Below are 19,598 nucleotides of genomic sequence, written 5' to 3'. Positions count from 1 at the left end.
AGTCCAATGAAACTAGTTTGTGTTATGATTCGAAATTAGTAAAGCAATTTTACTGTGTGAGTCAGGCGCTGACTCACCTGGCTACGGAAGGCAAGAGATAGCCGTCGGATGCGCAGCGGTGCAGAGTGGCAATGTCTGGCGACCTAGAAGACGTTGGAGAAGCCGCTGACACGGACGACGAGGAGATTTGAGCTGAAAGCGACGAGGCCCTTAGGCCCCGAACCAGCAGAGATCCGGCGCGAAGGAGCGAACCGCGTGCTCGCAAGAAGCGGCGGCGCTCGTCCGAGGAGAAGCCCGCGACGCTTTGAACAAAATCAGCGGCCTCCCCGGGGTCCATGCCGCACACGAAGCACGCTGAGAGAGGAACCACCAAAGGCAACAACAGGCGCGCAGACCAGTACCACACAGATATTCAGCCGCATGTATAGCACGTACGGAGATGGATCCGACAGCCAGCGGGCTCTGGCAAGTATGTAGAGGCCTCGTCGAGCCCACGTGCACACACCACGAATTAGCTGAAGGAAAGACACGGCAGCCTGAGAAACGACATGGTCTGGATTTGCTTCTGCGTCTCAGCCGTAGTGGCCTTTGTTTCGTCGGGTTCGTTTACGAGCCACAGAGCACTGGAGTTCCCCGAGTCTGCCCCCCCCCCCTCCAGCCAGTCAGTCCCTCACCTCCGAGAAGCAGCTCCGCGTGTGAGCGCAGGAAACGCCGCGCAGAGGTCGACAGCGTTCTGCCCGCCAACGTGGAACCTGTGTGGCCTTTGTCTGTCGCCTCGACTTTCATATGCGCCATGCCTAAACGCATGCAGGTACCTCCTACTCCGGATTCAAGCAGTGCAACGCGGGATGCGTATGCGTCTCGGCCCTCGCTGGCCTCCCTCGGAGAAGCTCCGGTGGAGCACGACGACGACGTGAGTGAGGCGAGCGAGCTCCAGGGCCAGAAGGCGGTTCGCCACCTCCCATTTCCAATATCGATGCATTCGTCTGCCTCGCCCGTGTCTCCTCGAGACGTGAGTGGCAGCCATTCGCCATCATCCTCCGCGTCGAAGAAGGGCTCCGACTCCACGCCTGCTCGTGGGCCTCGCTTGCCCGTTCCGGCTCCGGAGGCCGGCGCGAGCCTGCTCGCCGCCGGGTAAGGCTCCATGTCGTGTGCAGCCGCTCGTCTTTCTGCGTCTTGCTTCACCGCCAGAGAGACCCACTGAATTAGGAAGTAGGGTACGTAGTCGAGACACATCTCGCGAGAGGACGAACGCTTCTGCCGATGCGCGATGACCGACAGGGCGTAGAGAATCGCATGCGTTAACGGTGACGAAAGACGCAGCAGCGATTCCTCAACGGCCTGAAGACTAGAGCTTCTGAGTTCGCGAGCGTCGTGGTGCGGGCGAGCGACAATGTATCTTCCGGGCTCCTTCCGTTCGCCTGCCGCTTCGCCGTCGTATCGCTCGCCCTCTGTCGGGCAGGGCACGGTGTCCCCCTGCTCATGCCCCTGTAGGTCGTCGCCACACTGAGACGACCCGCCAGCGGGCGACGCTGAAACCGGTGGCGCGGAGGACCGATGGCGTGCCTCAAGGCTGGCTCGAGAGCCGCGAGACGGAAACCCGCAGAACGAACCGTGGAGCAGGCTGTCGCGGCGTGGGGCCACGCCTTGGAGCAGCACCCAGAGAACGTCCGCCGTCAGCGAAGGAACGGCAACGCATGCAGCAGAGAGTGCGAGCAGTGCAACGAGGTCACGGGTCGGCAAATAGCCGACGCGCCACTCCTTGCAGGTGTGACTTTGCGCGACCAACTGGTGCTGCAGCCGGAGGTGACGTGCGAGGAACGGAATCGAACGCAGGCTTTGCGGTGGCCCCCCGCCGTCCCCTGACGAAGCGAGGAAAGGACAGGAGGACGCTGACTGCGCCAGCGCCGAGGACAGAAGAGGCGGCGACGCGCGTGGCGCGTGGTCAGCGGCAGCGCACGCTCGCCACGAGGAGTCCGAGGCACGGCCAAGTTCCGGAAGCAGATGACGCCGCGTGTATGCCCCCCAACGGCGGACGTGGGACACGAGGAGCCGATATACGGGTTTGAACAAGTCAGACGATACTTCACTCGCCTCAAAGGCCTCCAGCAACACACCGACCGTCGAGGGTGCTAGACGAAGCGCCAGCTGCGGCAACGGAGACATCGAAAAGAAACAAAAGGGAGAGATCCACGACTGCGCTCTGTGAATCAAACGCACAGCAAAATTGCGAGTTGGTGGGCGACGCCAGTCACATTCCCGTATGCAGCACTACGCTAGAGTCGGCGCCGCCAGCGCGCATACGGCGGGAGAGGGAACTGGGAAAACGATTAGACGGCCAAACAACAGCCTGGCCATGTGCGGAAGCGACCTGCCTCCTGCGACACGGCGCAGCCGTGCCGGCGCGACTTCCTGCGAACCGAGCGCCGGAATGCGTGTCGTCAGACACTCAACGCCACGCGTTCGCTTTCTACCGTCGGGTGACGCATCGCGAAGCAACACGGTGACGGAATTAATTGCGAGCTAGCAACGCTGTCTCCACGGTTAACTGCAATCGCCAGGCTCACCAACTTCCGCGGCAAGTGAGGTCTGCAAAGAACGGCTCACGAGACTGCACGAGCCGGACGCATGTCTACGGGTTTCGTACCTCAGCGAGCATGGAGTCGTCTGCAGACTCCTGGTTCTCACGCAGCAGCTTCTGGTCGTCGTCGTGGAGAGCTTGTGTCCCTGCCTGCATTTCGCTCGCGCGTTGAACTTCTGTTGACAGCATCCACACTTTCGACTTGTACGTCCTCGCGGCTCCTTCCTCGGCTTTGTCGCCTCCCTCTGCATGCGCCATTCGTGCTTGTTGGTCAGCTGTCGCGCCCGAGGACTCAGTCGGCTGCAGCTCGTCGTCTTCGGAATCCCTCCAGAGAAGCAGAGGGGCATTGCGGTCGACGACGAGAGCCGCGAGCACATCCACGACGTCTTTCCCCACTGCGGCCTGCTCACGGCGGCCCAGCGCCAGGAGCTCCGCCACCAACTGCCCTAAGTAACTCAGACCTGCTCCATAAAGACAGCACCTCTGTCACACGTCTGGGCACAAGCTCTCCTCCAAACGTTGAGCCCAAGGGGCTGTCCCAAGGCGGCAGCTTGCCGGCCGCATAGAATGGACAACCCGCAGCCCGACTGAGGACATGTGAGCCGCGCACAGTAAGCGCCAGTACGTGGCGGGAAACGCGACAGTGTAACACGCATACCGAGGTGTGAGACAATAGCTCGAGACAGCCCAGCGTATCCTAGTGAAGTCGAAGCACACTCGTCATGCCACATAACTAGATGTGGTGGTCCAAATATACACGTACGCACGTGGTGCGCGGCTGCTAGTTGACGCCACGACAACCGCCAGCCCAACGCCGCCCAGCTTGGGATAAATATGTGCTATGAGTCATTTATGGCCTGCTCTATAGTTTCTCCACAGTCGCGCCTACAAGCGCAGTGAGCCTGACAAACGCCAGGTGCCTGCCGACCTACCGTCGGGATCTCGCCTTTGGTCGTCCTCCACAAAAACGGGGAGGCGGTCAGAAAGGATTTCTACAACGCCGGTCAGCACGCTCTTGGCTTCCCGCACTTTCTCCAAGAACATCGCGACTGGCGAGGAGCGCCCAACGCGGCAGAGATGCGGCGCGAATCGGTGCGCGATCGCTGTTGCACATGGCATGGACAACGCGCGCAGACGGGCGGCGACACAGCGCGAGAAGGATGCACCAACAGGCAAAACAAGTCTTTCTGCACACACGAAGAACCCGCGTTGCGGACTGCTGGGAAGCGGCGGGGGGGGGGGGGGGGGGGGGGGGGGGGGGGGCAGCCCTTCACCTTAGGCTGTGAAGCCTCTGAGCACTAATCGCAGAGATACCCTATAGATCGGGTGCCTTTCGTTTGCGTGGATGCTGCTCTTCAGATGTATCGTCGCTCGGTGCGCAGTGAGGCTACGCCGAACGACATCTGCCAGGTATGGCATATAGTCGCAAGTGTTCAAGAGTCGCTTCCGGACCTCAACGGACCTCCTCGGCTTTCTACGGATGACGCTGACAAGAGACCGCACCCCAACTCCTTCGCCTCACCTACCATTTGAGCATCAGTACGGCTTCAACTGCATAGGTATGTATGTGCCGCCAGTCCTTCTCGAGTGCCTTACCGTCATCGTCACTATCGATCGGGATAAAGAATGCGCTGCACAAAGCACCGTTCAGCGTGTGCGTCGCTTGTAGCGAACACGAATCCCGCCACGAAGTCGAAGAAGGTGACGACTCTGAGGAGACATCCGTAGATTCTAGCGTTTCGGTGTCCTGGAGAGCCTCAACAATGCGCCGAAGACCTTGGCAAACAGAGAGGAGAATGCTGGCAACGCTCGCCGCCGCAGACGGGGACCCAACGGCGACCACCCGCGCCAGGCACGACACAAGCCATGACAAAAACACCTGCGGAAATGACCAGACACAGGGTAAAATGAATCCGCATGTCAACCGCAGGCTGCGTTTGTCGAACTGAGACGGGCAGCAAGAGAGAGACGCCCAAACCCAACTAAAAGGGGGACAACAACCGCAGAACGTGCGGCGCGTGACACCGGATGAGCGTCTGCCATTGTAGACTACGTTTTGCGCGCTGTGTTGGGCATTCCCGGCGTCACCGCCCCGTCCCGTTGGATAGCGATCTCGGTAGGGCCTTCTCGCAGTTGTGGCTGCTGCCTGTCTGACCATCCTGCCGGAGAGTTTCGCTCGCGCGCAATCCCTTCTTGGTCTCGTAGGCTTACTGGCTGCAATAGAACCAACGGCGTTTCAGCTCGAATCAGACTCGCAACGCCCTCCAGCACAAGCAGCAGTTTTTGGCAGCGATGTTCGACCTGGAGGTCGTCCTCCGCCCCACATTCTGAAACTTCGCCAGAGCACAGGGCTTCACTGTGTAGCGCAAGATTCTCAAACAAATCGTAGAACACCGCGGCCCCCCCTCCCTGCGCCCAAACCACCTCCAGCGGGCGCCACGGGCTGCCCGATGAAGGATAACGCGCATGCGCCGACTCGAAGCCCCGCTCGCTCTCATGGGTCATAGCTGCGGCTTGTGGCTTTGCGCAGAAATGGCGCGCTGCAGGCGGGCGATCACAGAGGGTGCTGAGGCTCGGCGACGCGTCGTCTGCAATGGAATCCGTCGATGAGCGCCGCGAAGGCGGGTCTCTGGCGCTAGCTACGAAGTGTTTATCGTGAGCAGGTGCCTCATTGGCGAAGGCATCCAAGAACTCCACGCACACGGCCCACAAACGTCGATGTCTAAGGGAGATGAACGCCAAGGCGCCACGCTCCGGCTGAGAGAGCGCTGCACAGCTCAGCTGCTCGCCGCGGGGCTCGTCACAGCGCTCGCATGTCTGAAGCGCGCTGCAGGGGCAAAACGCGCCTCTTGCAGATGGACCGGCGACGGTGAAGGCAGAGAGGGAGGACAGAAGAAGACGCAAAATGCTAGAGCAAGACGGGAAGAGTGAGTAGCCTCCCCCGCCGGCAAACCGACCTCCGCCTTCGCCCTCCCCGGGGACCTCATAACCCCACAAACGCGATTCTCCAGCCTTCTGCCTACCTCCTCCAGTCGAGACAAACGGCCGAGCGTCTGCGTCGCGACCCCGAGAAACTCCTTCGAAACCGTTCCCCGTCGTTGCACGCTGATCCCAATTCTCTGGGTCGGTCTCCTCGGGTCGCGTCGCCCCGTCACGTCCACTAACCGTCCGGGGGCTCTGCAGCAAACCTTGAGCGCTGCCTAGAAAGAAGGCGTGCTGCGTCAGGGTGCTGAAGCGTCCGCCACCCTTTACACAGCGCGAGGTGACCACCAGCGTGTGAAGGAGGTGAAGGTGCAGGCAGAGCAAGCGCGGGCTGGTCGACAAGGTATAGAGGCGCCAGTATGCCGCACCATCAGCAGCCGGTATCTCCGCACATTGTCCGAAGGCTCCAGCCTTCGAAGTCGCGACGGCCGCCTCCCGCTGGCTTGGAGTTTGTTCAGACGCCTTGACGTCTGCCACTTCAGTCGCTCCCTGAGCGTCATCTGACTTGTTTGAAGTCACGCCGGCCGCGCAGACAGGCCGTTGCACATGGAGGAAAAACGGGGACAACGAGCATGAGTTTGCGTCTGCCTCTGCTTCACCGTCCTTGCGACGGCCTACCGCTCCACGAGGGTGTCCACGACTCGTTCGTCCCCGCTGTGCATCCGAGGGGTCTGCGCCCCTCGCAACGATCCCTTCGACAGATCTGCCATTTCGATGCATTCTATGGCTCTGCCGCTGCTGGCGAATGCCTCTATCGGAATTCCGAAACACTTTAAAGGCAGAAGAAAGCGTGCCGAGGTCGCAGCCGAAGCACGCTGTGGGGCATGGAAGGCCGTGTAGTTGCAAGAGCGAGAAGACCTCCGTCCACGTCTTCCACAAGACCTCCACCTGAGATGCACACGCGGCCCCCGGCCCCCGTTCTCTGCGTGAGTCTCCGCGCCTGTCTCGGTCGAAGCTCCCGGCCTCTGCTGCGCCATCGTCCTCCTCGTTCGAGTCTCCCTCCCCCGCAAGCCCTTCGCCCGCGCTTCGCTCAAGTGGCTGACACAGCTCCGACCTTCCGCGCCCTCGACAAGCCGCCTCCACGCGCTCCAAGGTCTCATTAGTTCGGGCAATCTCTTGAGGCGATGCGAAGGAGTCTCGGCACTCCACCCCGTCATTCAGGCCATTCGAAAACTCTCCCAATCCGTTAAAGGAGTCGACGTGCGCGCTTGCCTGTCTGCGCGCGTGGCGAGGTGCGCCCTCGGGATCCCATCCTGGATCGTCGCTGTAGAGATCTTGCGGCTGTCGGAGGGGCCGTGCGTGCGTCGACACGCCTCCACCACTACTCAGGGCCCTCCGCTGGCGTTGCGAAACTGACGCACACCGGACGCCTGGCTCCGCGCGTGAGCAAAGTGTTGAGGAGGCAGCCACCCCGATACCCAGAGAAGCGGCCGTCGGACGAGGCCTGGGCGAGCGAGCGCGAGACGTGGAGCGCCGCCGCGCATCGCACGACTGCGTGAGAAGGCAGAGGCAGGCATCGACAGCGAGCCATGTCGCACAGCCGGCAGAGCACGGCGCCAGTGGCCGCCAGTTGCAGCCCCGCGACGGTCGCGCCCCCAGTCCGGGCTCTGCTTTCGCAAGGTCGCCTCGCCTTCTGCAGACCCCTCCAAGCTTGGCGCTGTCGCCGGGAGGCAGCCAGCCTTCGTGCTCGCTTTCTGTCGCGTCGACGTTTGCCTCCTCGCCGGGTGAAGACCACGGTGGCAGGCTACTGCCACGCGAACGCGACTGTGGGACCACACAGCTGTCGCTGTCTTCAAAGTTTTTCGGCGTTCGACCCGACCGCCGGGATCTCGTATGGAGAGCGTTGGCAGGCGCAGGAGCCGGCCGAGGCAACCGCAGGGCCGGGAATGCAGTGCGGAGGTCCCCGGGCAGAGCCGCAACCCACAGCTCTGCTGGCAGAACGAGCGAAGCGATCCGGAGTGAGCACAGGAACTGCGACGCCGCGGCGACCGCCAGAGAGACTTTCACTCCCGCACGAAGGCCAACGCAAGCCCACGGGTCGATGAAAGAGCAGGCACAGCATGTGCACTCGGACGGCGAGGCGTCGAAAGAGCCGCGCGATGCAGCACCTGACAGAGACGACGCAGTCAGCGACGGGCCTCCTCGCGACCCACAAGGCGCGGAACGTCTACAGCTGCCAGGCGGCCTACATTGCCGGACACGAAACAAAGACAAAAACGAAAGCGTACATTGAGTGTGGGTCTGATAGAAGATGTGGATCAAATTTTCAGAAAAACCGGAACTCAACGATGCAGTCTCCGTTGCAAGTGGCACGCCGAAGACCTCGCCGCAGCAGACGGTCGCTCTCGCTCGATCTGCGTACGCACTGCCAGCCTCCGAGACAGCGCCGGTCGCGGCTCGCGGGGAGAGGACGCTCCCTCTCTCGCGCTCAAATGGGAGAAGCCCGAGGGACGACGGCGACGCTGTGACCAGGCAAATAGCGGACGAAGGAGTGATCGACAGCAGAGGCGGCGCGGGTGAGAGAGGGAGCGGCAAAAATCGAAGGAGAGAGGAGACATCGTGCAGCCTATACTCTGACTCCCACAGCGACCGCCCCGAGCCCGCCAGAGACGTTGCTACGCCACCGCTGGCGTCAAGCGCTGAAGCGAGAAAGTGGGACGCACGAGGGGAGGACTCGAGGACAGACGAATCCCATGCGCCACTCGAGGATGCGGTTCTGCACAGTCCCGAAACAGAGAGAAGTTGACAGACGAGGGGGACGGAAGTTTGGAAGCAAGCAGCGTACGCCTGCGTGGGGACGAGACTGTTACAAGAGGAAGCCAGAGGAACGCAGACGTCATCGGCGTTAACGCCTCCACTCAGCACTTGCTCAAGTTCGCACTCCGCCGCATGCGACCCCTGACTCCCTGAGCCACTCAAATGCCAGGAAATGGAGCCGGTGCGGTGACGCTGCGACACCAACGACGACGCTACAAACAAGAGGGAACACGCAGCGCCAGCGCCGCGAGCGTCGCTCAGGCTCCCTTCGTAGCGCATGTGAGACGAGGGCAGAAGAAGGGGTGACACCGAAGGGCAAGAAGACCTGAAGAAGACGAGGTCGCAGAAGCGACTCTGCGATGACGGCTTGGCGCGGCCGTGCACCAGACGCTGCGAGTCTCCAGAGGGTTCAGCGATGCCACGATAAGGTGAACGCGAGCGGAAAGTGAACGACAGGCAGGCAGTCGTCTCCGGCAGATTGTGACTTGGTGGGGCGCCTGCCGAAACCCCAGGGAGAGTGTGCGGCAGGTGTTTTGCAAGACCCATATTCCGAAGAAGCTGCGGAAATAGAGCAGTCAGCGAAAGCGAAAACAAGCAGCCCCAGGCGGTGCATGCGCGAGACGACGAGGAGGAAAGCGGTCTAGCGAAGACAGAAGGCATCCAAAGTGTCATCAAGGGATGGCGGGTTGAGGCTGCGCGACGCTCCGGCGGCTGAGGCCGCCGGATTTCCCAGTTGGCAGCTCGGCTACGTCCAGAATCTCCGCCGTCTCTGCTCTCCTTCCGTCCGCGGTCTCCTCTCGCGCCTTCGAAGGTCGTCGCAGATGACGCGGTGATCACGTGCGGAAGCAGGTAGCGGAGGAGTGTGTCGATGACGGCGGTAGGAATCGTGTCAGCGTGCCGCAGAAACGCCACCGAAAGCAGCTCGAAGAGCCACGGTGAGGGCGGAAACAGCGAGGCTGAAAAAAGGCCTCCGGAAGGCAGCAGAGCTCCCAGGCCTCCAGTGCCTGGCGGGACCGCTTTCGTGCGTCTCCCAGGCGCAGCGGCCGAAGACAGGAAGGCGAGAAGCGCGCCGCGCGATGGCAGAAACGGGGGCGACAGCAGAAGTTCGACAGCCTCGCGCGTCTCCGCCGGGGGAAGCAGGAGGAGAAGCAAGTGGACGAGACGCGCAAACGACGAAAAAACAAAAAGCGGAGAGAAGGTGAGAGACGAGGAATCTGCCGACTCCACGGGTGCTGCGCTGGACAGCTGGCGCTGAAGCTGAATCAGGCAGTCCAACACCGACTGCGCATGCAACAAGGAGGACTGCAGAAGTCGACCAGGGTATGCTGTGGACTGCGGGCCTGACGCTGAACCCAACGCCAGGCCTCGCCCCCAGAGGAGCTCCGCCGTCGTGTCCCCGGATCTGCAACATAACGGCAGAGTCGCACGCGCAGCCAGAACGCGTCGTCGCGCACACGTGCACAGATGTGCACGCATTGATGTATAGCGCTGGAAAGAGGACGGCGTTCTCCGTTGCCTGAGCCGAGCGGGCCATCCCCGTGAAGCACCCCCTACGCATGCCATGCGCCGTGTCAAACGAGCTCTGCACCGCCCGTAGACACTCCGACTTACTTGAGAGTGGAGACGATCGACGCCGGAACTAGCAGTTGGCTGCTGACAACCTCGATTCGCCACGACCACCCGTCGTACTCGTCAGCTCCCGCTTCAGGCTCGAAGTGGATACCTTCGCTCAGACGTGAGATCGCCGCGCCACTTTTCTCTTCCCGCTGGCTTCCGAAGTTACGTCTTTCGTGCTCGAACCGAGTCGCTGAGCCTGGAAACGGCCTTGAGCGGCTACGCCCGCTGTCTCCTTCCTCCTGCGGCGTAGCCATTCCCCCGTCTCGTGGTCGGCACAGGCGCGCTCTGCGTGCGTCTCGCCATGGATGGCTTGGCCTGTCTTCGTCGCGCGCTTCGCATGGTGCCGCAGCCGCCACCTGCGAGAGTTCGCATTCCCTTCCAGTCGAAGAACTACCGAGAAGAAACGGGTAAATATGGAGCGCGAGAAGGCTGGACAGCGCCTGCGTCGAAGCCACAAAGTGCCCACAAAGCGAGGACGCCGCTTCGGATCCACGTCCTGACGCGACAGAGACGAGCGAGTCTAGCGTGCGGAGGTACGTGTCGCCCAGCTCATCGAACAGCGGAGCTAGCAGAGAGAACGAGGATGCCGAAGAAAACGCAGAGCCCGCGCCTTCGCAGAACCGAACGACTAGCAGGGACCTGAACAGAATCGACCCGCGCGCAAATTTGCAGTCCGCACGCAGACGTGACCCAGTCGCGGATGTGAATGTCATCGAGTCGCCCACGTAGCGACTCAAGTCCGTGTAAACTCCCCCGGCGTCTCTCGGGCGTTCATCGAGTTGGCAACGCCACGTCCCTCCACGTTGCACAACTAAAATCGCGCATCTAGGATAGACAGTATAAACGATCCAAGAGCCGACCACATAGCTACAGTGATTGCAGATCATGGCAACGATATCGCGTCAAGCTACATATAACCGCAATAGTGATATCTCGGGCAGCATTACTGTGCTCCCCTGAGTAGAGGCCTCGCCCGCGTTAGTGGTGACAGACGCATCCCGCTCAGCCACACATTGGCGCGCCCGGTGTTATACCTCCCAGCAACGCCGCTTTATTTTGGAGCGTGATCGCAGGTATAGCACAGACGCAGTTGCGAGACGCCTGCCGGGGAAACGGCAGGCTCACAGATGCGCGCATTATAGCACGAATGCAGCACATCACGCGAGTCGCGAAGGATGGCGGAACCGCATTAGGATACGTTATTCAATACGTGAATAGGCTACCGCGCCAATCCCTATCGCTGCCTCGTCGCCTCAGTTGTCATGGTGATATTCGCCTCCAGCCGGGCGTAGGTAAAGTGTACCAGCGCTGACAGTGCAGGCGGTCTCTGCGGCGTTCCAGCGATCCCCGTATGCGAGAATGGTCTGTTATCTTCTTCCACTTACCACATTTGCCGCTGGATGCCGCCCTTCGAGGCTCTCAGCTTTGCCAGAATGTAGGCAACACCGGCGCGCTTCGCCACTTGTGCGCGGCTCAACCACGCTTTCGCTGGGGCTTCCGCTCGCCCTTCGCTTTTGTCCTGCTTTACGAAGGCATGGTCGTTGTTCAGGTACGTCCTGCTGTCTCTTGATGGCGCGTCGCCCCGTCCCCCGTCCAGCTGCCCGGCCTCTCTTCTCTCGTTATGAATGTCTGCCGCACAGATGTCGTGTGCGGACGCGACGGAGCTGTCAAGGGACATGTGTTCTCCAGAGCGTTTTTTCTTGTCACCGTATTGGCTGATAGCACACACGTCGTCGGGTTCCTCTCTTTCGCGTTTGATCCGCCACTTTGTCTCGCAGGCTGTGTCTGTGTCCTGCATCCCTCCACCCTCAGTTCCACGCTGGACGGTTGCCTCGCGCTCGTCAGGGAATCCTCCATCGGAAGTGGCAAGAAGAAGCAGTGAAGGCGTCCGCGAATAGGCTGGCTCCACAGACTCAGGGGCAGTGAACCGCGAGGCTGCGCAGGCTTCCGGCAGCCGGTAGCCGAGAAGCGCCGCGTGATGATGCGCAGCTTCCCAGATGGTTTGCCGAAGGACGTCAAGGACAACGACGCGCATCAACCACAAACTACCCTTGGCTCCCTGTCGCCTGCGGTGACGAACAGTGACGCGATAGGATGCTAATGAGGGTGCGTAAACGAAAAGCTTGTCGTCTAGTATCCGTACAGCTGTGCATAGATTCACCTGTGTGTTCATCGTGCCTAAGCTGGTCAACGAATACATGCATGCGTGAAGGGAACTGAATCCTACAAACAAGCCAGAACCTCCCATAAACATCCACTTCCTAGGCATGCGGATGCCCAATGGACACGTGTCAGTTCAGTAGTCAGGGCTCTCAAATACAAGGCTTCTGACAACAAGGGCTGCCAGCAGCTGGCGGATAGGCCCGTCCCCCTCTTCGCCTGCCAGCCGCATCATCCCTTCATCACTTACGGAACTGTCAACTCCTCGTCGCTTCCTGGGAAGGTCTCGACAGTTCGTAGGAGATCGAAGCCCGCAGCGGTGTGGCAAATTTCCTCCACTGAGATTGGCTGCGCCGCGGAGTCGAACCCGTGCGCGTCATCGGCGGTGAGCGCGCGCAGTGCACAAAAGTAGGGCGGCAGCAAGCGGAGCAGAGCCGCAAACAAGCGGCGCATGCAGCCTTGAGAGAAGCAAAAACACCAGAGATAAACAGTGTGCAGGCGTCGGGCAGTGCAAATGTGAAGCCAGGAGAGAAGCGAAATAGCGGCGACAGAGGCGACGCGTAGACGCATGACACACGCGGCAAAGACGCGGCGAGACCGGAAGGCAGCTAGGCGACACCCACATCCAGAGGCTTTATGACACTCCCGCAGAGACCGTGATGCAAGCGACCAGAAATACGTGCACGATTACATCCATGTTCTCGTAGGTAAGTACGTATATGTATCTATCTATCTATCCATCTATATAGATAAGTATGTGTAAGGAGACTGCAGTGCCAGCACAGTCAAGCGCAAACTTACATCTGCGTACGTTGACAGCCGAGCGACGAGGTGGCGTTATGCAGACGCCCGCGTACTACCCGCATCGGACACAGGCTTTATGCAAACAGATGGTACCTGAACGTGAAAATGTACCTACGCCCGCCCACAAAAACGCCCAGACGGGCTGCACAGACGCTGACAAGTGACTGTCAATGCGGCGCGGGGGTGGTTCAGAGGCGAGAATGCTTTCATCCAAAGGCGACGATCCGCAACTCGCCGCACAATCGCACGCGTTGCGTCATACCTGATCGACCGACGAGCGAAGGGAGGACAGTCCGCGCGGCAGAGCCTCTCGCAAGAAGCAACGTCCACCTTGCCAAGGAAACGGCATTCCACTTCGCTGTCTCGTCGAGCGCGCTCCAAACGTCGTCCTGAAGGAGCGCTAGAAGCACTCGCATGACCAGTGGCTCCTCCGGCTCGTCGCCGTGTGCTGTCTCGTCGTCCCCCCACTCGTCTGATTCTGAATCCCGGCGCGCACCCCCTCGAGTGGTATTCGTAGCGCCTGTCAGCGCCTTCTCGCCATCGCGCTCTGCGGTCACGCCGGCATTAGCCCCTACTTCGCCCTTCGCGTATGCAGCCGTTCTGGCAGACGCCCGAGAGATGGTTTCAGCTGACCCCAGCCGAATGAAGGAGACGTTTCTGGCTGCCTGGGAGGGAGCCGCGGAGTCGACACCGACGCCGGTTCGTTCTCGCTTGACACTCGAGAAGTGCATACTTTCCCCTGGTCCGATGCGACGCACGCAGGCCTCCTGCTCGCAGCGGCGGTCCTGACCCTCGGACACGGGTGCGTCATTGGAGCGCCACGATGAGGAAGAAGGCGGAAACGTGCCAGATCGTTGCGCGCGAGTACTGAGGAGAAACAACTGCTCGCGGAACAGAAAGGGCAGCTGCAAGATCAGCTGCAGAAGACAGGCGAGCGCTGCAGAGGCCACGCGTGCGTCCTCTGCAGTGAAAGGCGGCAAGGCAAACTCCGAGGACGCGGACGAACCGGGAAGAAGAAGCGCGGGATGGAGCAGACCTTCAAGCAGACGCAAAAGCGAAACCAGAGACGTGCGCCCAAGAGATCCGACAGCGACCGAAATCGACGGCGAGGACAAGAGTGAGAGCGCGATGCTGAGGCACTTGTGTGGCGAAGAAAACGAGAGCGAGAGGAGACGCGCAAGCAGGCCTGAACACACGGCACAACAACTCAAAAAGAAAGGCATTATCGACAGAGACGAGCCGAAGCCACCATACAAATCTCAAGCCGTCAGACATCAGAAATATATATATATATATATATATTATATGTGTACGCCTGGCCATAGACGCATGCGCGTGGTGGCTGCATGCAGTTAATGTGGACGGTTTGAGCTTATCGGCGAGTGGTGTTGAGCTGGAACAGGGCCGCCATTATCAATTTCAGTTCCAGCCACATTCATAAAAAATGTAATGGAAATCCAAGCAGAGTACTCCATAGCGAAGCTCATTCCTTCCCATAAGTGTCCTTACGCCCTGTAAAAACAGGAATATATATGTATATATATGTGTATATATGGTAAAAAAGGGTTGATGCAGGTATAGCCACCCGAACCGCATGCGTGAACAAATACAGCACCGAAGCCATGTATAGCGGAGGCACTCGCGTATGCATGTATGTATCGGGCAAACACCCAGCTTGAATTACAGGTACAGGGCCAATTTATCTGAGAGACTCCGCTATCGGCGTTACCTTTGACCAGTGGGAAAGGGAGCTCTTTGAGGTAGTTTTCGTTTCTCAAAAGTTGCTGCAAGATCGACAGGAAACAGCCCTCCCATTTCTCGTCGGCCTCCCTCCACTCCTCTGCAACTCCATCGTCGCTCGGGTCGCGCGCCCTCCACAGCTGCGGAGCTGCGTGGCTGCGATCGTCACTGTCGTCTTCACTGTCCGCCTCTCTCCACGGCCTCTCTCTTTTTCCGCGCCGACTGCGGTCTGAACATGCGCGCTGCAGGAGGCGCAGACGAAGCGAGAGCGTGCGCGCGACGTCCCGCCCGTGTTGGCTCGCCTCCCTGCGTTTCTTCGCGCATTCGAGAAGCAGCGACAAAAGGTTCTTAACGACATCTGAAGCGACTCGTGAGAGCCTGTCGCCGCACGTGCTCGGCCTGCCCCCATCGCGCGTCTCGTCGGTGGCGACAGGCACGACCGCAGACGAGCGAGAAGGCGAAGAGAAGAAGTCGTCCTCCTCCTCCTGCGCGTCCAGTCTGCCGCCCTCGAGGCCGCTCTGCTCAGAGCCCAGGCGGCTGTGAGCGCTCCGCAGATGCGCCGCTTCTCTGTCCGCAGAGCCCCGCGGGAAAGCGGCCTCTGGCGACGATGAGGGTGAGGCAGGAGACGAGGCCGCGCGGGTCTCCACGGCGTGGAACAGCTTCTGAATCGCCACTGCGTCATTGGGGACCAGCGCCACCGGTTTCTTTCGGCCTCTCGCCGCCGACGGAGAAGGAGGAAAGGCCCGCGCGAGCTGCTGGCGCGCCGCGGAGAGGAGAGAAAGCGCGAGACGGCCCCAGAGACCCGGGCAGTCTCGGTCGAGAGAAGAAAAAGACGAGTCAAACGCAAAGAACTCCACGAACTCCTGCAGATGGCGCCGCTGTTCGGTCGCGCTCGAGGCTGCGACCAACGCGGAGAGGCGCGCAGAGAGTCGCGACTCCATGGTCAGTGCGAGAAGGCCACCGAGCGTGGGCAGACCGAGGCCGTGCCCTCACATCCAGTCCCACGAGAAGAAGACAATGAGTCACCCCCAGAAAACTGGGTAGCGGTGTGGGAGGGAGGGCACAGCCATCCTGCGCGGAGTAGGAGAGAAGAAGCTAGGGGATCGCGGAACTAATAGAGAAGATAGGATGCCGAAGTCTGCGCAACTTTCGAAGGAGGCTTGAGGCGGCGGACGAGGACTGAGGAGGGCGAGGGCAAACGCATCGTACGCGACCTCCCGTGAGTCAGAGTGGACAAAACAACAAAAACGATTGATACAGATCGAAAAAGAATAGCAGGAAACGAGGGTCTCAGCAGATCAGCTCACACAAAAAACGATGGCTAAATAAAAAAACATGACTTGAAAGTGTACGCGAGAAGAACACAGACACTTCATGCGGGCGGCGGTTCGTAGATCGACACGCTCATGCTGCCGCGTTGGCGTCCGCAGCAGATTCGAAAGAGCCGAGTTTCGCTCTCTGCGTGTGAAAGAGAGAGCGTCTCTGAAAGGAGACGGCAATTCAAAAAGGATCAAGCATGTGTGGCAGCCTGGAAGGCGAACGGAGACACGAACGACGCTTTCGCAGAGACATCTGCGCGCAAAGCCGCCTGTGACAAGCAGGGCGGCCCTTATTTGGAAAATGGGAAAACTCCGCCAGAATCGAGAGCTGTCTTTGCTTCTATCAATTTGGTCGATCTTGACGAAAAACCCTATGAAGATGGTGTGCTGATAGGGAAGAAACTCTTGCGATTACAGCGGACGACCCATTCGGGTGTTTCTCATCTCGCGTGAAACGCGGATTGAGCGCGTGAGAAAGTCGCGGATGCGGCGTCTCGGTGCGAGGCAGCTAGCTGGGCGACAGAGATCTACGCGACAAGCGATTGAAGACATGAGCAGGAGCGAAGGAAAGAGCCTCCAACAGAAGACCCCACAGTGCAAATTTGAAAGATCGGATGCACATCGTTCGTGCTGGGCTCGGAGGTGATTCTATACACTCAAGTATATGTAGATTTGTAGAGGCAAAAGGAGATACCGCAGGAGACGGTCTTTCTGTAGAGTCCCGGTGCTTGCATCACGGCGCCCATGAGCGACGATGAATCAAAGTAGCTTCAGGGCAGGGCATGAACGAATTGTCTCGCATGTGCCGCTGTACCAGAGTACCTTTCCATGGAGGTAAAGACATGCGCGGAGCCTTATCGCGCAGCGTCTTAGCGTTTGGTCACACGAACGGCGACCAGCCCAGACAAGCTGCGACTACAAGAGAGAACGTTTTACCTCCGTGACGCCCTCTGTGGGGACGATATTTCATCAAAGTGTGCATGCGGGCACGCGTGTGTATGCAGGCTGTTGAAGGTCTCTTAGCGTTTGTGGGCACAGAAGCGCAGCCACCTACGCATTCAACTACGCGTCAAATACAGCCGGCTGAGGCTGCGGAGTAGACGGTAAGTTTGTGTCGTGCGGGAGGTGTTAACTCACCACTCCGCAGTGTCCTGGGACTACAGCAGACAAGCTGCGTCAGATGCTTGGCAGACTATCGGCTCTGCGTCAGCGAATACAACGCGCGTTGCATGAACAACGCCCCAGGATTTTCATTGCGCACTCTATGTCACTCTTTCGTTGGACGAGAATGTCAAGAGCAAGATATGTTAGCGAATTCCGTCGTAGCTGACACTGCCCACACCGTCTGCTGCCCCCCCGTGGTTGCGCCCTCTGTGACACGCCTCGCAGTGCATTGTGGCAAGCGCTGTATCCAGCCAAACTGTAGAACTGCCGGCTTCTAGAGACGAACACCTCCTACCTGAAAGCACCGGACGTAATTTGCATTCGTCACTGGCAACTTCCACCACGACCGCTATGCGGCGAGCCCGCCGAAAGGTCCCCATATTGCATACGCTGCATGGGGACACCCCAGGTTTATGAGGCACAGGCCAGTATGACTACAGCCTGACCGCCTTCGAGCATCGAGCCCGATTGGCATTCTCCTCTGCTGGCCGCAGTGCCAGCGCCAAGCTATGCCAGGGCGCTGTGCTGCCGTTTATAAGAATCAGTGTATGGCAGTCGATATGCAACACCATACACGTCGTCACTACATCGGCATCCCGTTTGCGCAGGGGCCGCAAACGCCTACCGAAGGGGAGGGGACGCACTTTGCCTACCGAGACATCACAGCTGCTGTGTTGTTCCGCTGCCGGTCTCACGGCGCGCAGCAAAAATCTCCTCTATTTCTACTGCAAAGAGCTTTATGCTCAGCGAGTGGCTCACGGGACTCGTCGAATCGCGTTAGCTCGAGAGTCAACGCGGCAGCGGTGATCTCCTCTGCTACCAGACGACCGAATGATTGAGTTGAACTGTTCCTCTGAGAGCGACGGACGGGTTTGGATAACTGCCCTAGGTGACGAGGCTTTACCTTCCTCCATTGGCAGACGAAACACAACATACATCCCCCCTCGGAATTGTCTACAGCCGCTGCGCCACGCATGCGCGGCTTCGCGATTCCTGCAAAGAGAAACGTGTGTCCTGGCTCCTCCGCACTCTTGTGTAGGCAGATCCATTCGAATAACGGAAACCTCAGAACGCTCCCCTCCAGCAGCGCGACAGATCGGAATTGGAATCTTGCGGAGTAGATGCGACTGGACGAAGTGCGCCCGGTGCGCCAGTCTAGGGACGCAAGGGAAAGCTCTACGTGAGTGAGGATACAGCCAATGCAGAAACGCGCGCTACCCTGGAATCGCAAGGAGCAATATAGTTTTCGTGAGGCGTTCGCTCCCAGATGCATCTGTTTATATGTTCAAAAGTGAGAGCCGGTACGCACACACACGCGGAAAAGACATTCTGTGAAAAGGTAGAAAAGCTGGAGAGAGAAATCGACCCCCGTTTGAACAGGTTTGAGAAATGGCACGCCTCCGAGCGAAGGAAATGCAGAATGGGCAGCAATGCTATCTATATCTTGCATGGCGCACACCCGGGCTGCTTTTCCTGCTGCATACGCGCATGCGCAGGACAGCAGGTCAACCCTTCTCTAGCTACGGAGACCCGGATACGCGAAAGCCAATAATTGATTCACGAATGAGAGGAATTCTGTTTTTCGGAACTCTCTCGAAATCGATATGACGCGTTGGAGTGCATAAATTCTTTCTCGCTCTTCAGGAGACCAGGCGAAACGAAAACCGTTCGCTGTCTCTTGTCTCCGCCTCAGCGGAGACTGCAGAGGCTGCTCGACGCAAGGGAATGCTCAAAGGCCTAGTTTTGTTCCTTCTTTCCGAAGAGCCTTACACACAGTTTTGTTCCTTTTTTCGGAATAGCCTTACACTCGTTTGCTGTCGCTGGTGGCGCACCTATTTTTCTTTCCTTGAAGTGACTTCTCTCAGGCGACTTCGAGTCTCATTTAGCGCGGCTCTGCCGAGGTTTCGTACTTCTTCACTATCTGTGTCACACAATCGCTTTTCGGTCCCGCTGTTCGGCTCTTCCCGTTCTCAGGTTCTCCGTTTCCAACTTTAATCTTTCGCGTTTTTTCCACCGTTATTTTTCGTATAAACAGCACACAGCGAGAACTAGAGAAAAGCGAATTTGCTGCTTCGTGATCTCAGCTCCTTGTCCGGAGTCTCATCGCTCCGACACACGGCAGAGAGAGGAGCCAGCACGGCGCACGTGAGTGCTGCCAAAAGAAGCACTTGACGCCTCGAAGGAATCGACTGCAGAGTGCTGGAGCTCGGAGACGTCATCCGTCTCGGCGGATTCGGGGATTTCAGCAGTTCTGCGGCTCCAATTTCTGTCATTCGCCGCTCAGCGTCTCGCTGCAACCTCCGCGGTTCCTCTCCTGCGACGAGACTCGCCTCGTCCCATTTATTCATCATTTGCACTCGTTTTCGAAGGTGTGGCGACTGGCTTCGGCAGAGAGTGGCAGCCTATCCTCTCCGTGCTGCCAACGATGGGGGTTTCCAGCGAAAACTGTCGCCGCTTGGTCGTCTCTTGAGGGT

At 59.3% G+C, this 19,598-nt stretch overlaps 1 protein-coding gene across 1 annotated transcript in view; it reads right to left on the bottom strand.

Annotated features, from left to right (window-relative positions):
• BESB_004930 (uncharacterized protein) overlaps nt 1-15,582 on the bottom strand; it is a gene marked incomplete at both ends in the record, with an annotated part of 35,648 nt that extends 20,066 nt beyond the window's left edge. Inside the window, 11 exons of the mRNA XM_029359248.1 lie at nt 78-354; nt 675-2,148; nt 2,648-3,042; nt 3,514-3,684; nt 4,178-4,460; nt 4,793-9,722; nt 9,932-10,576; nt 11,323-12,003; nt 12,348-12,555; nt 13,164-14,087; nt 14,631-15,582. Coding sequence (XP_029222161.1) covers nt 78-354; nt 675-2,148; nt 2,648-3,042; nt 3,514-3,684; nt 4,178-4,460; nt 4,793-9,722; nt 9,932-10,576; nt 11,323-12,003; nt 12,348-12,555; nt 13,164-14,087; nt 14,631-15,582 — 10,940 coding nt within the window. The remainder of the gene's footprint in view (nt 1-77; nt 355-674; nt 2,149-2,647; nt 3,043-3,513; nt 3,685-4,177; nt 4,461-4,792; nt 9,723-9,931; nt 10,577-11,322; nt 12,004-12,347; nt 12,556-13,163; nt 14,088-14,630) is intronic.
• Nucleotides 15,583-19,598: the final 4,016 nt, after the last annotated feature.

Source organism: Besnoitia besnoiti, chromosome I (assembly GCF_002563875.1).
Source record: "Besnoitia besnoiti strain Bb-Ger1 chromosome I, whole genome shotgun sequence".
Taxonomy (NCBI): domain Eukaryota; phylum Apicomplexa; class Conoidasida; order Eucoccidiorida; family Sarcocystidae; genus Besnoitia; species Besnoitia besnoiti.
Note: the sequence above shows the minus strand (reverse complement) of the source record. Positions and strands in the feature narration are given on the sequence as shown.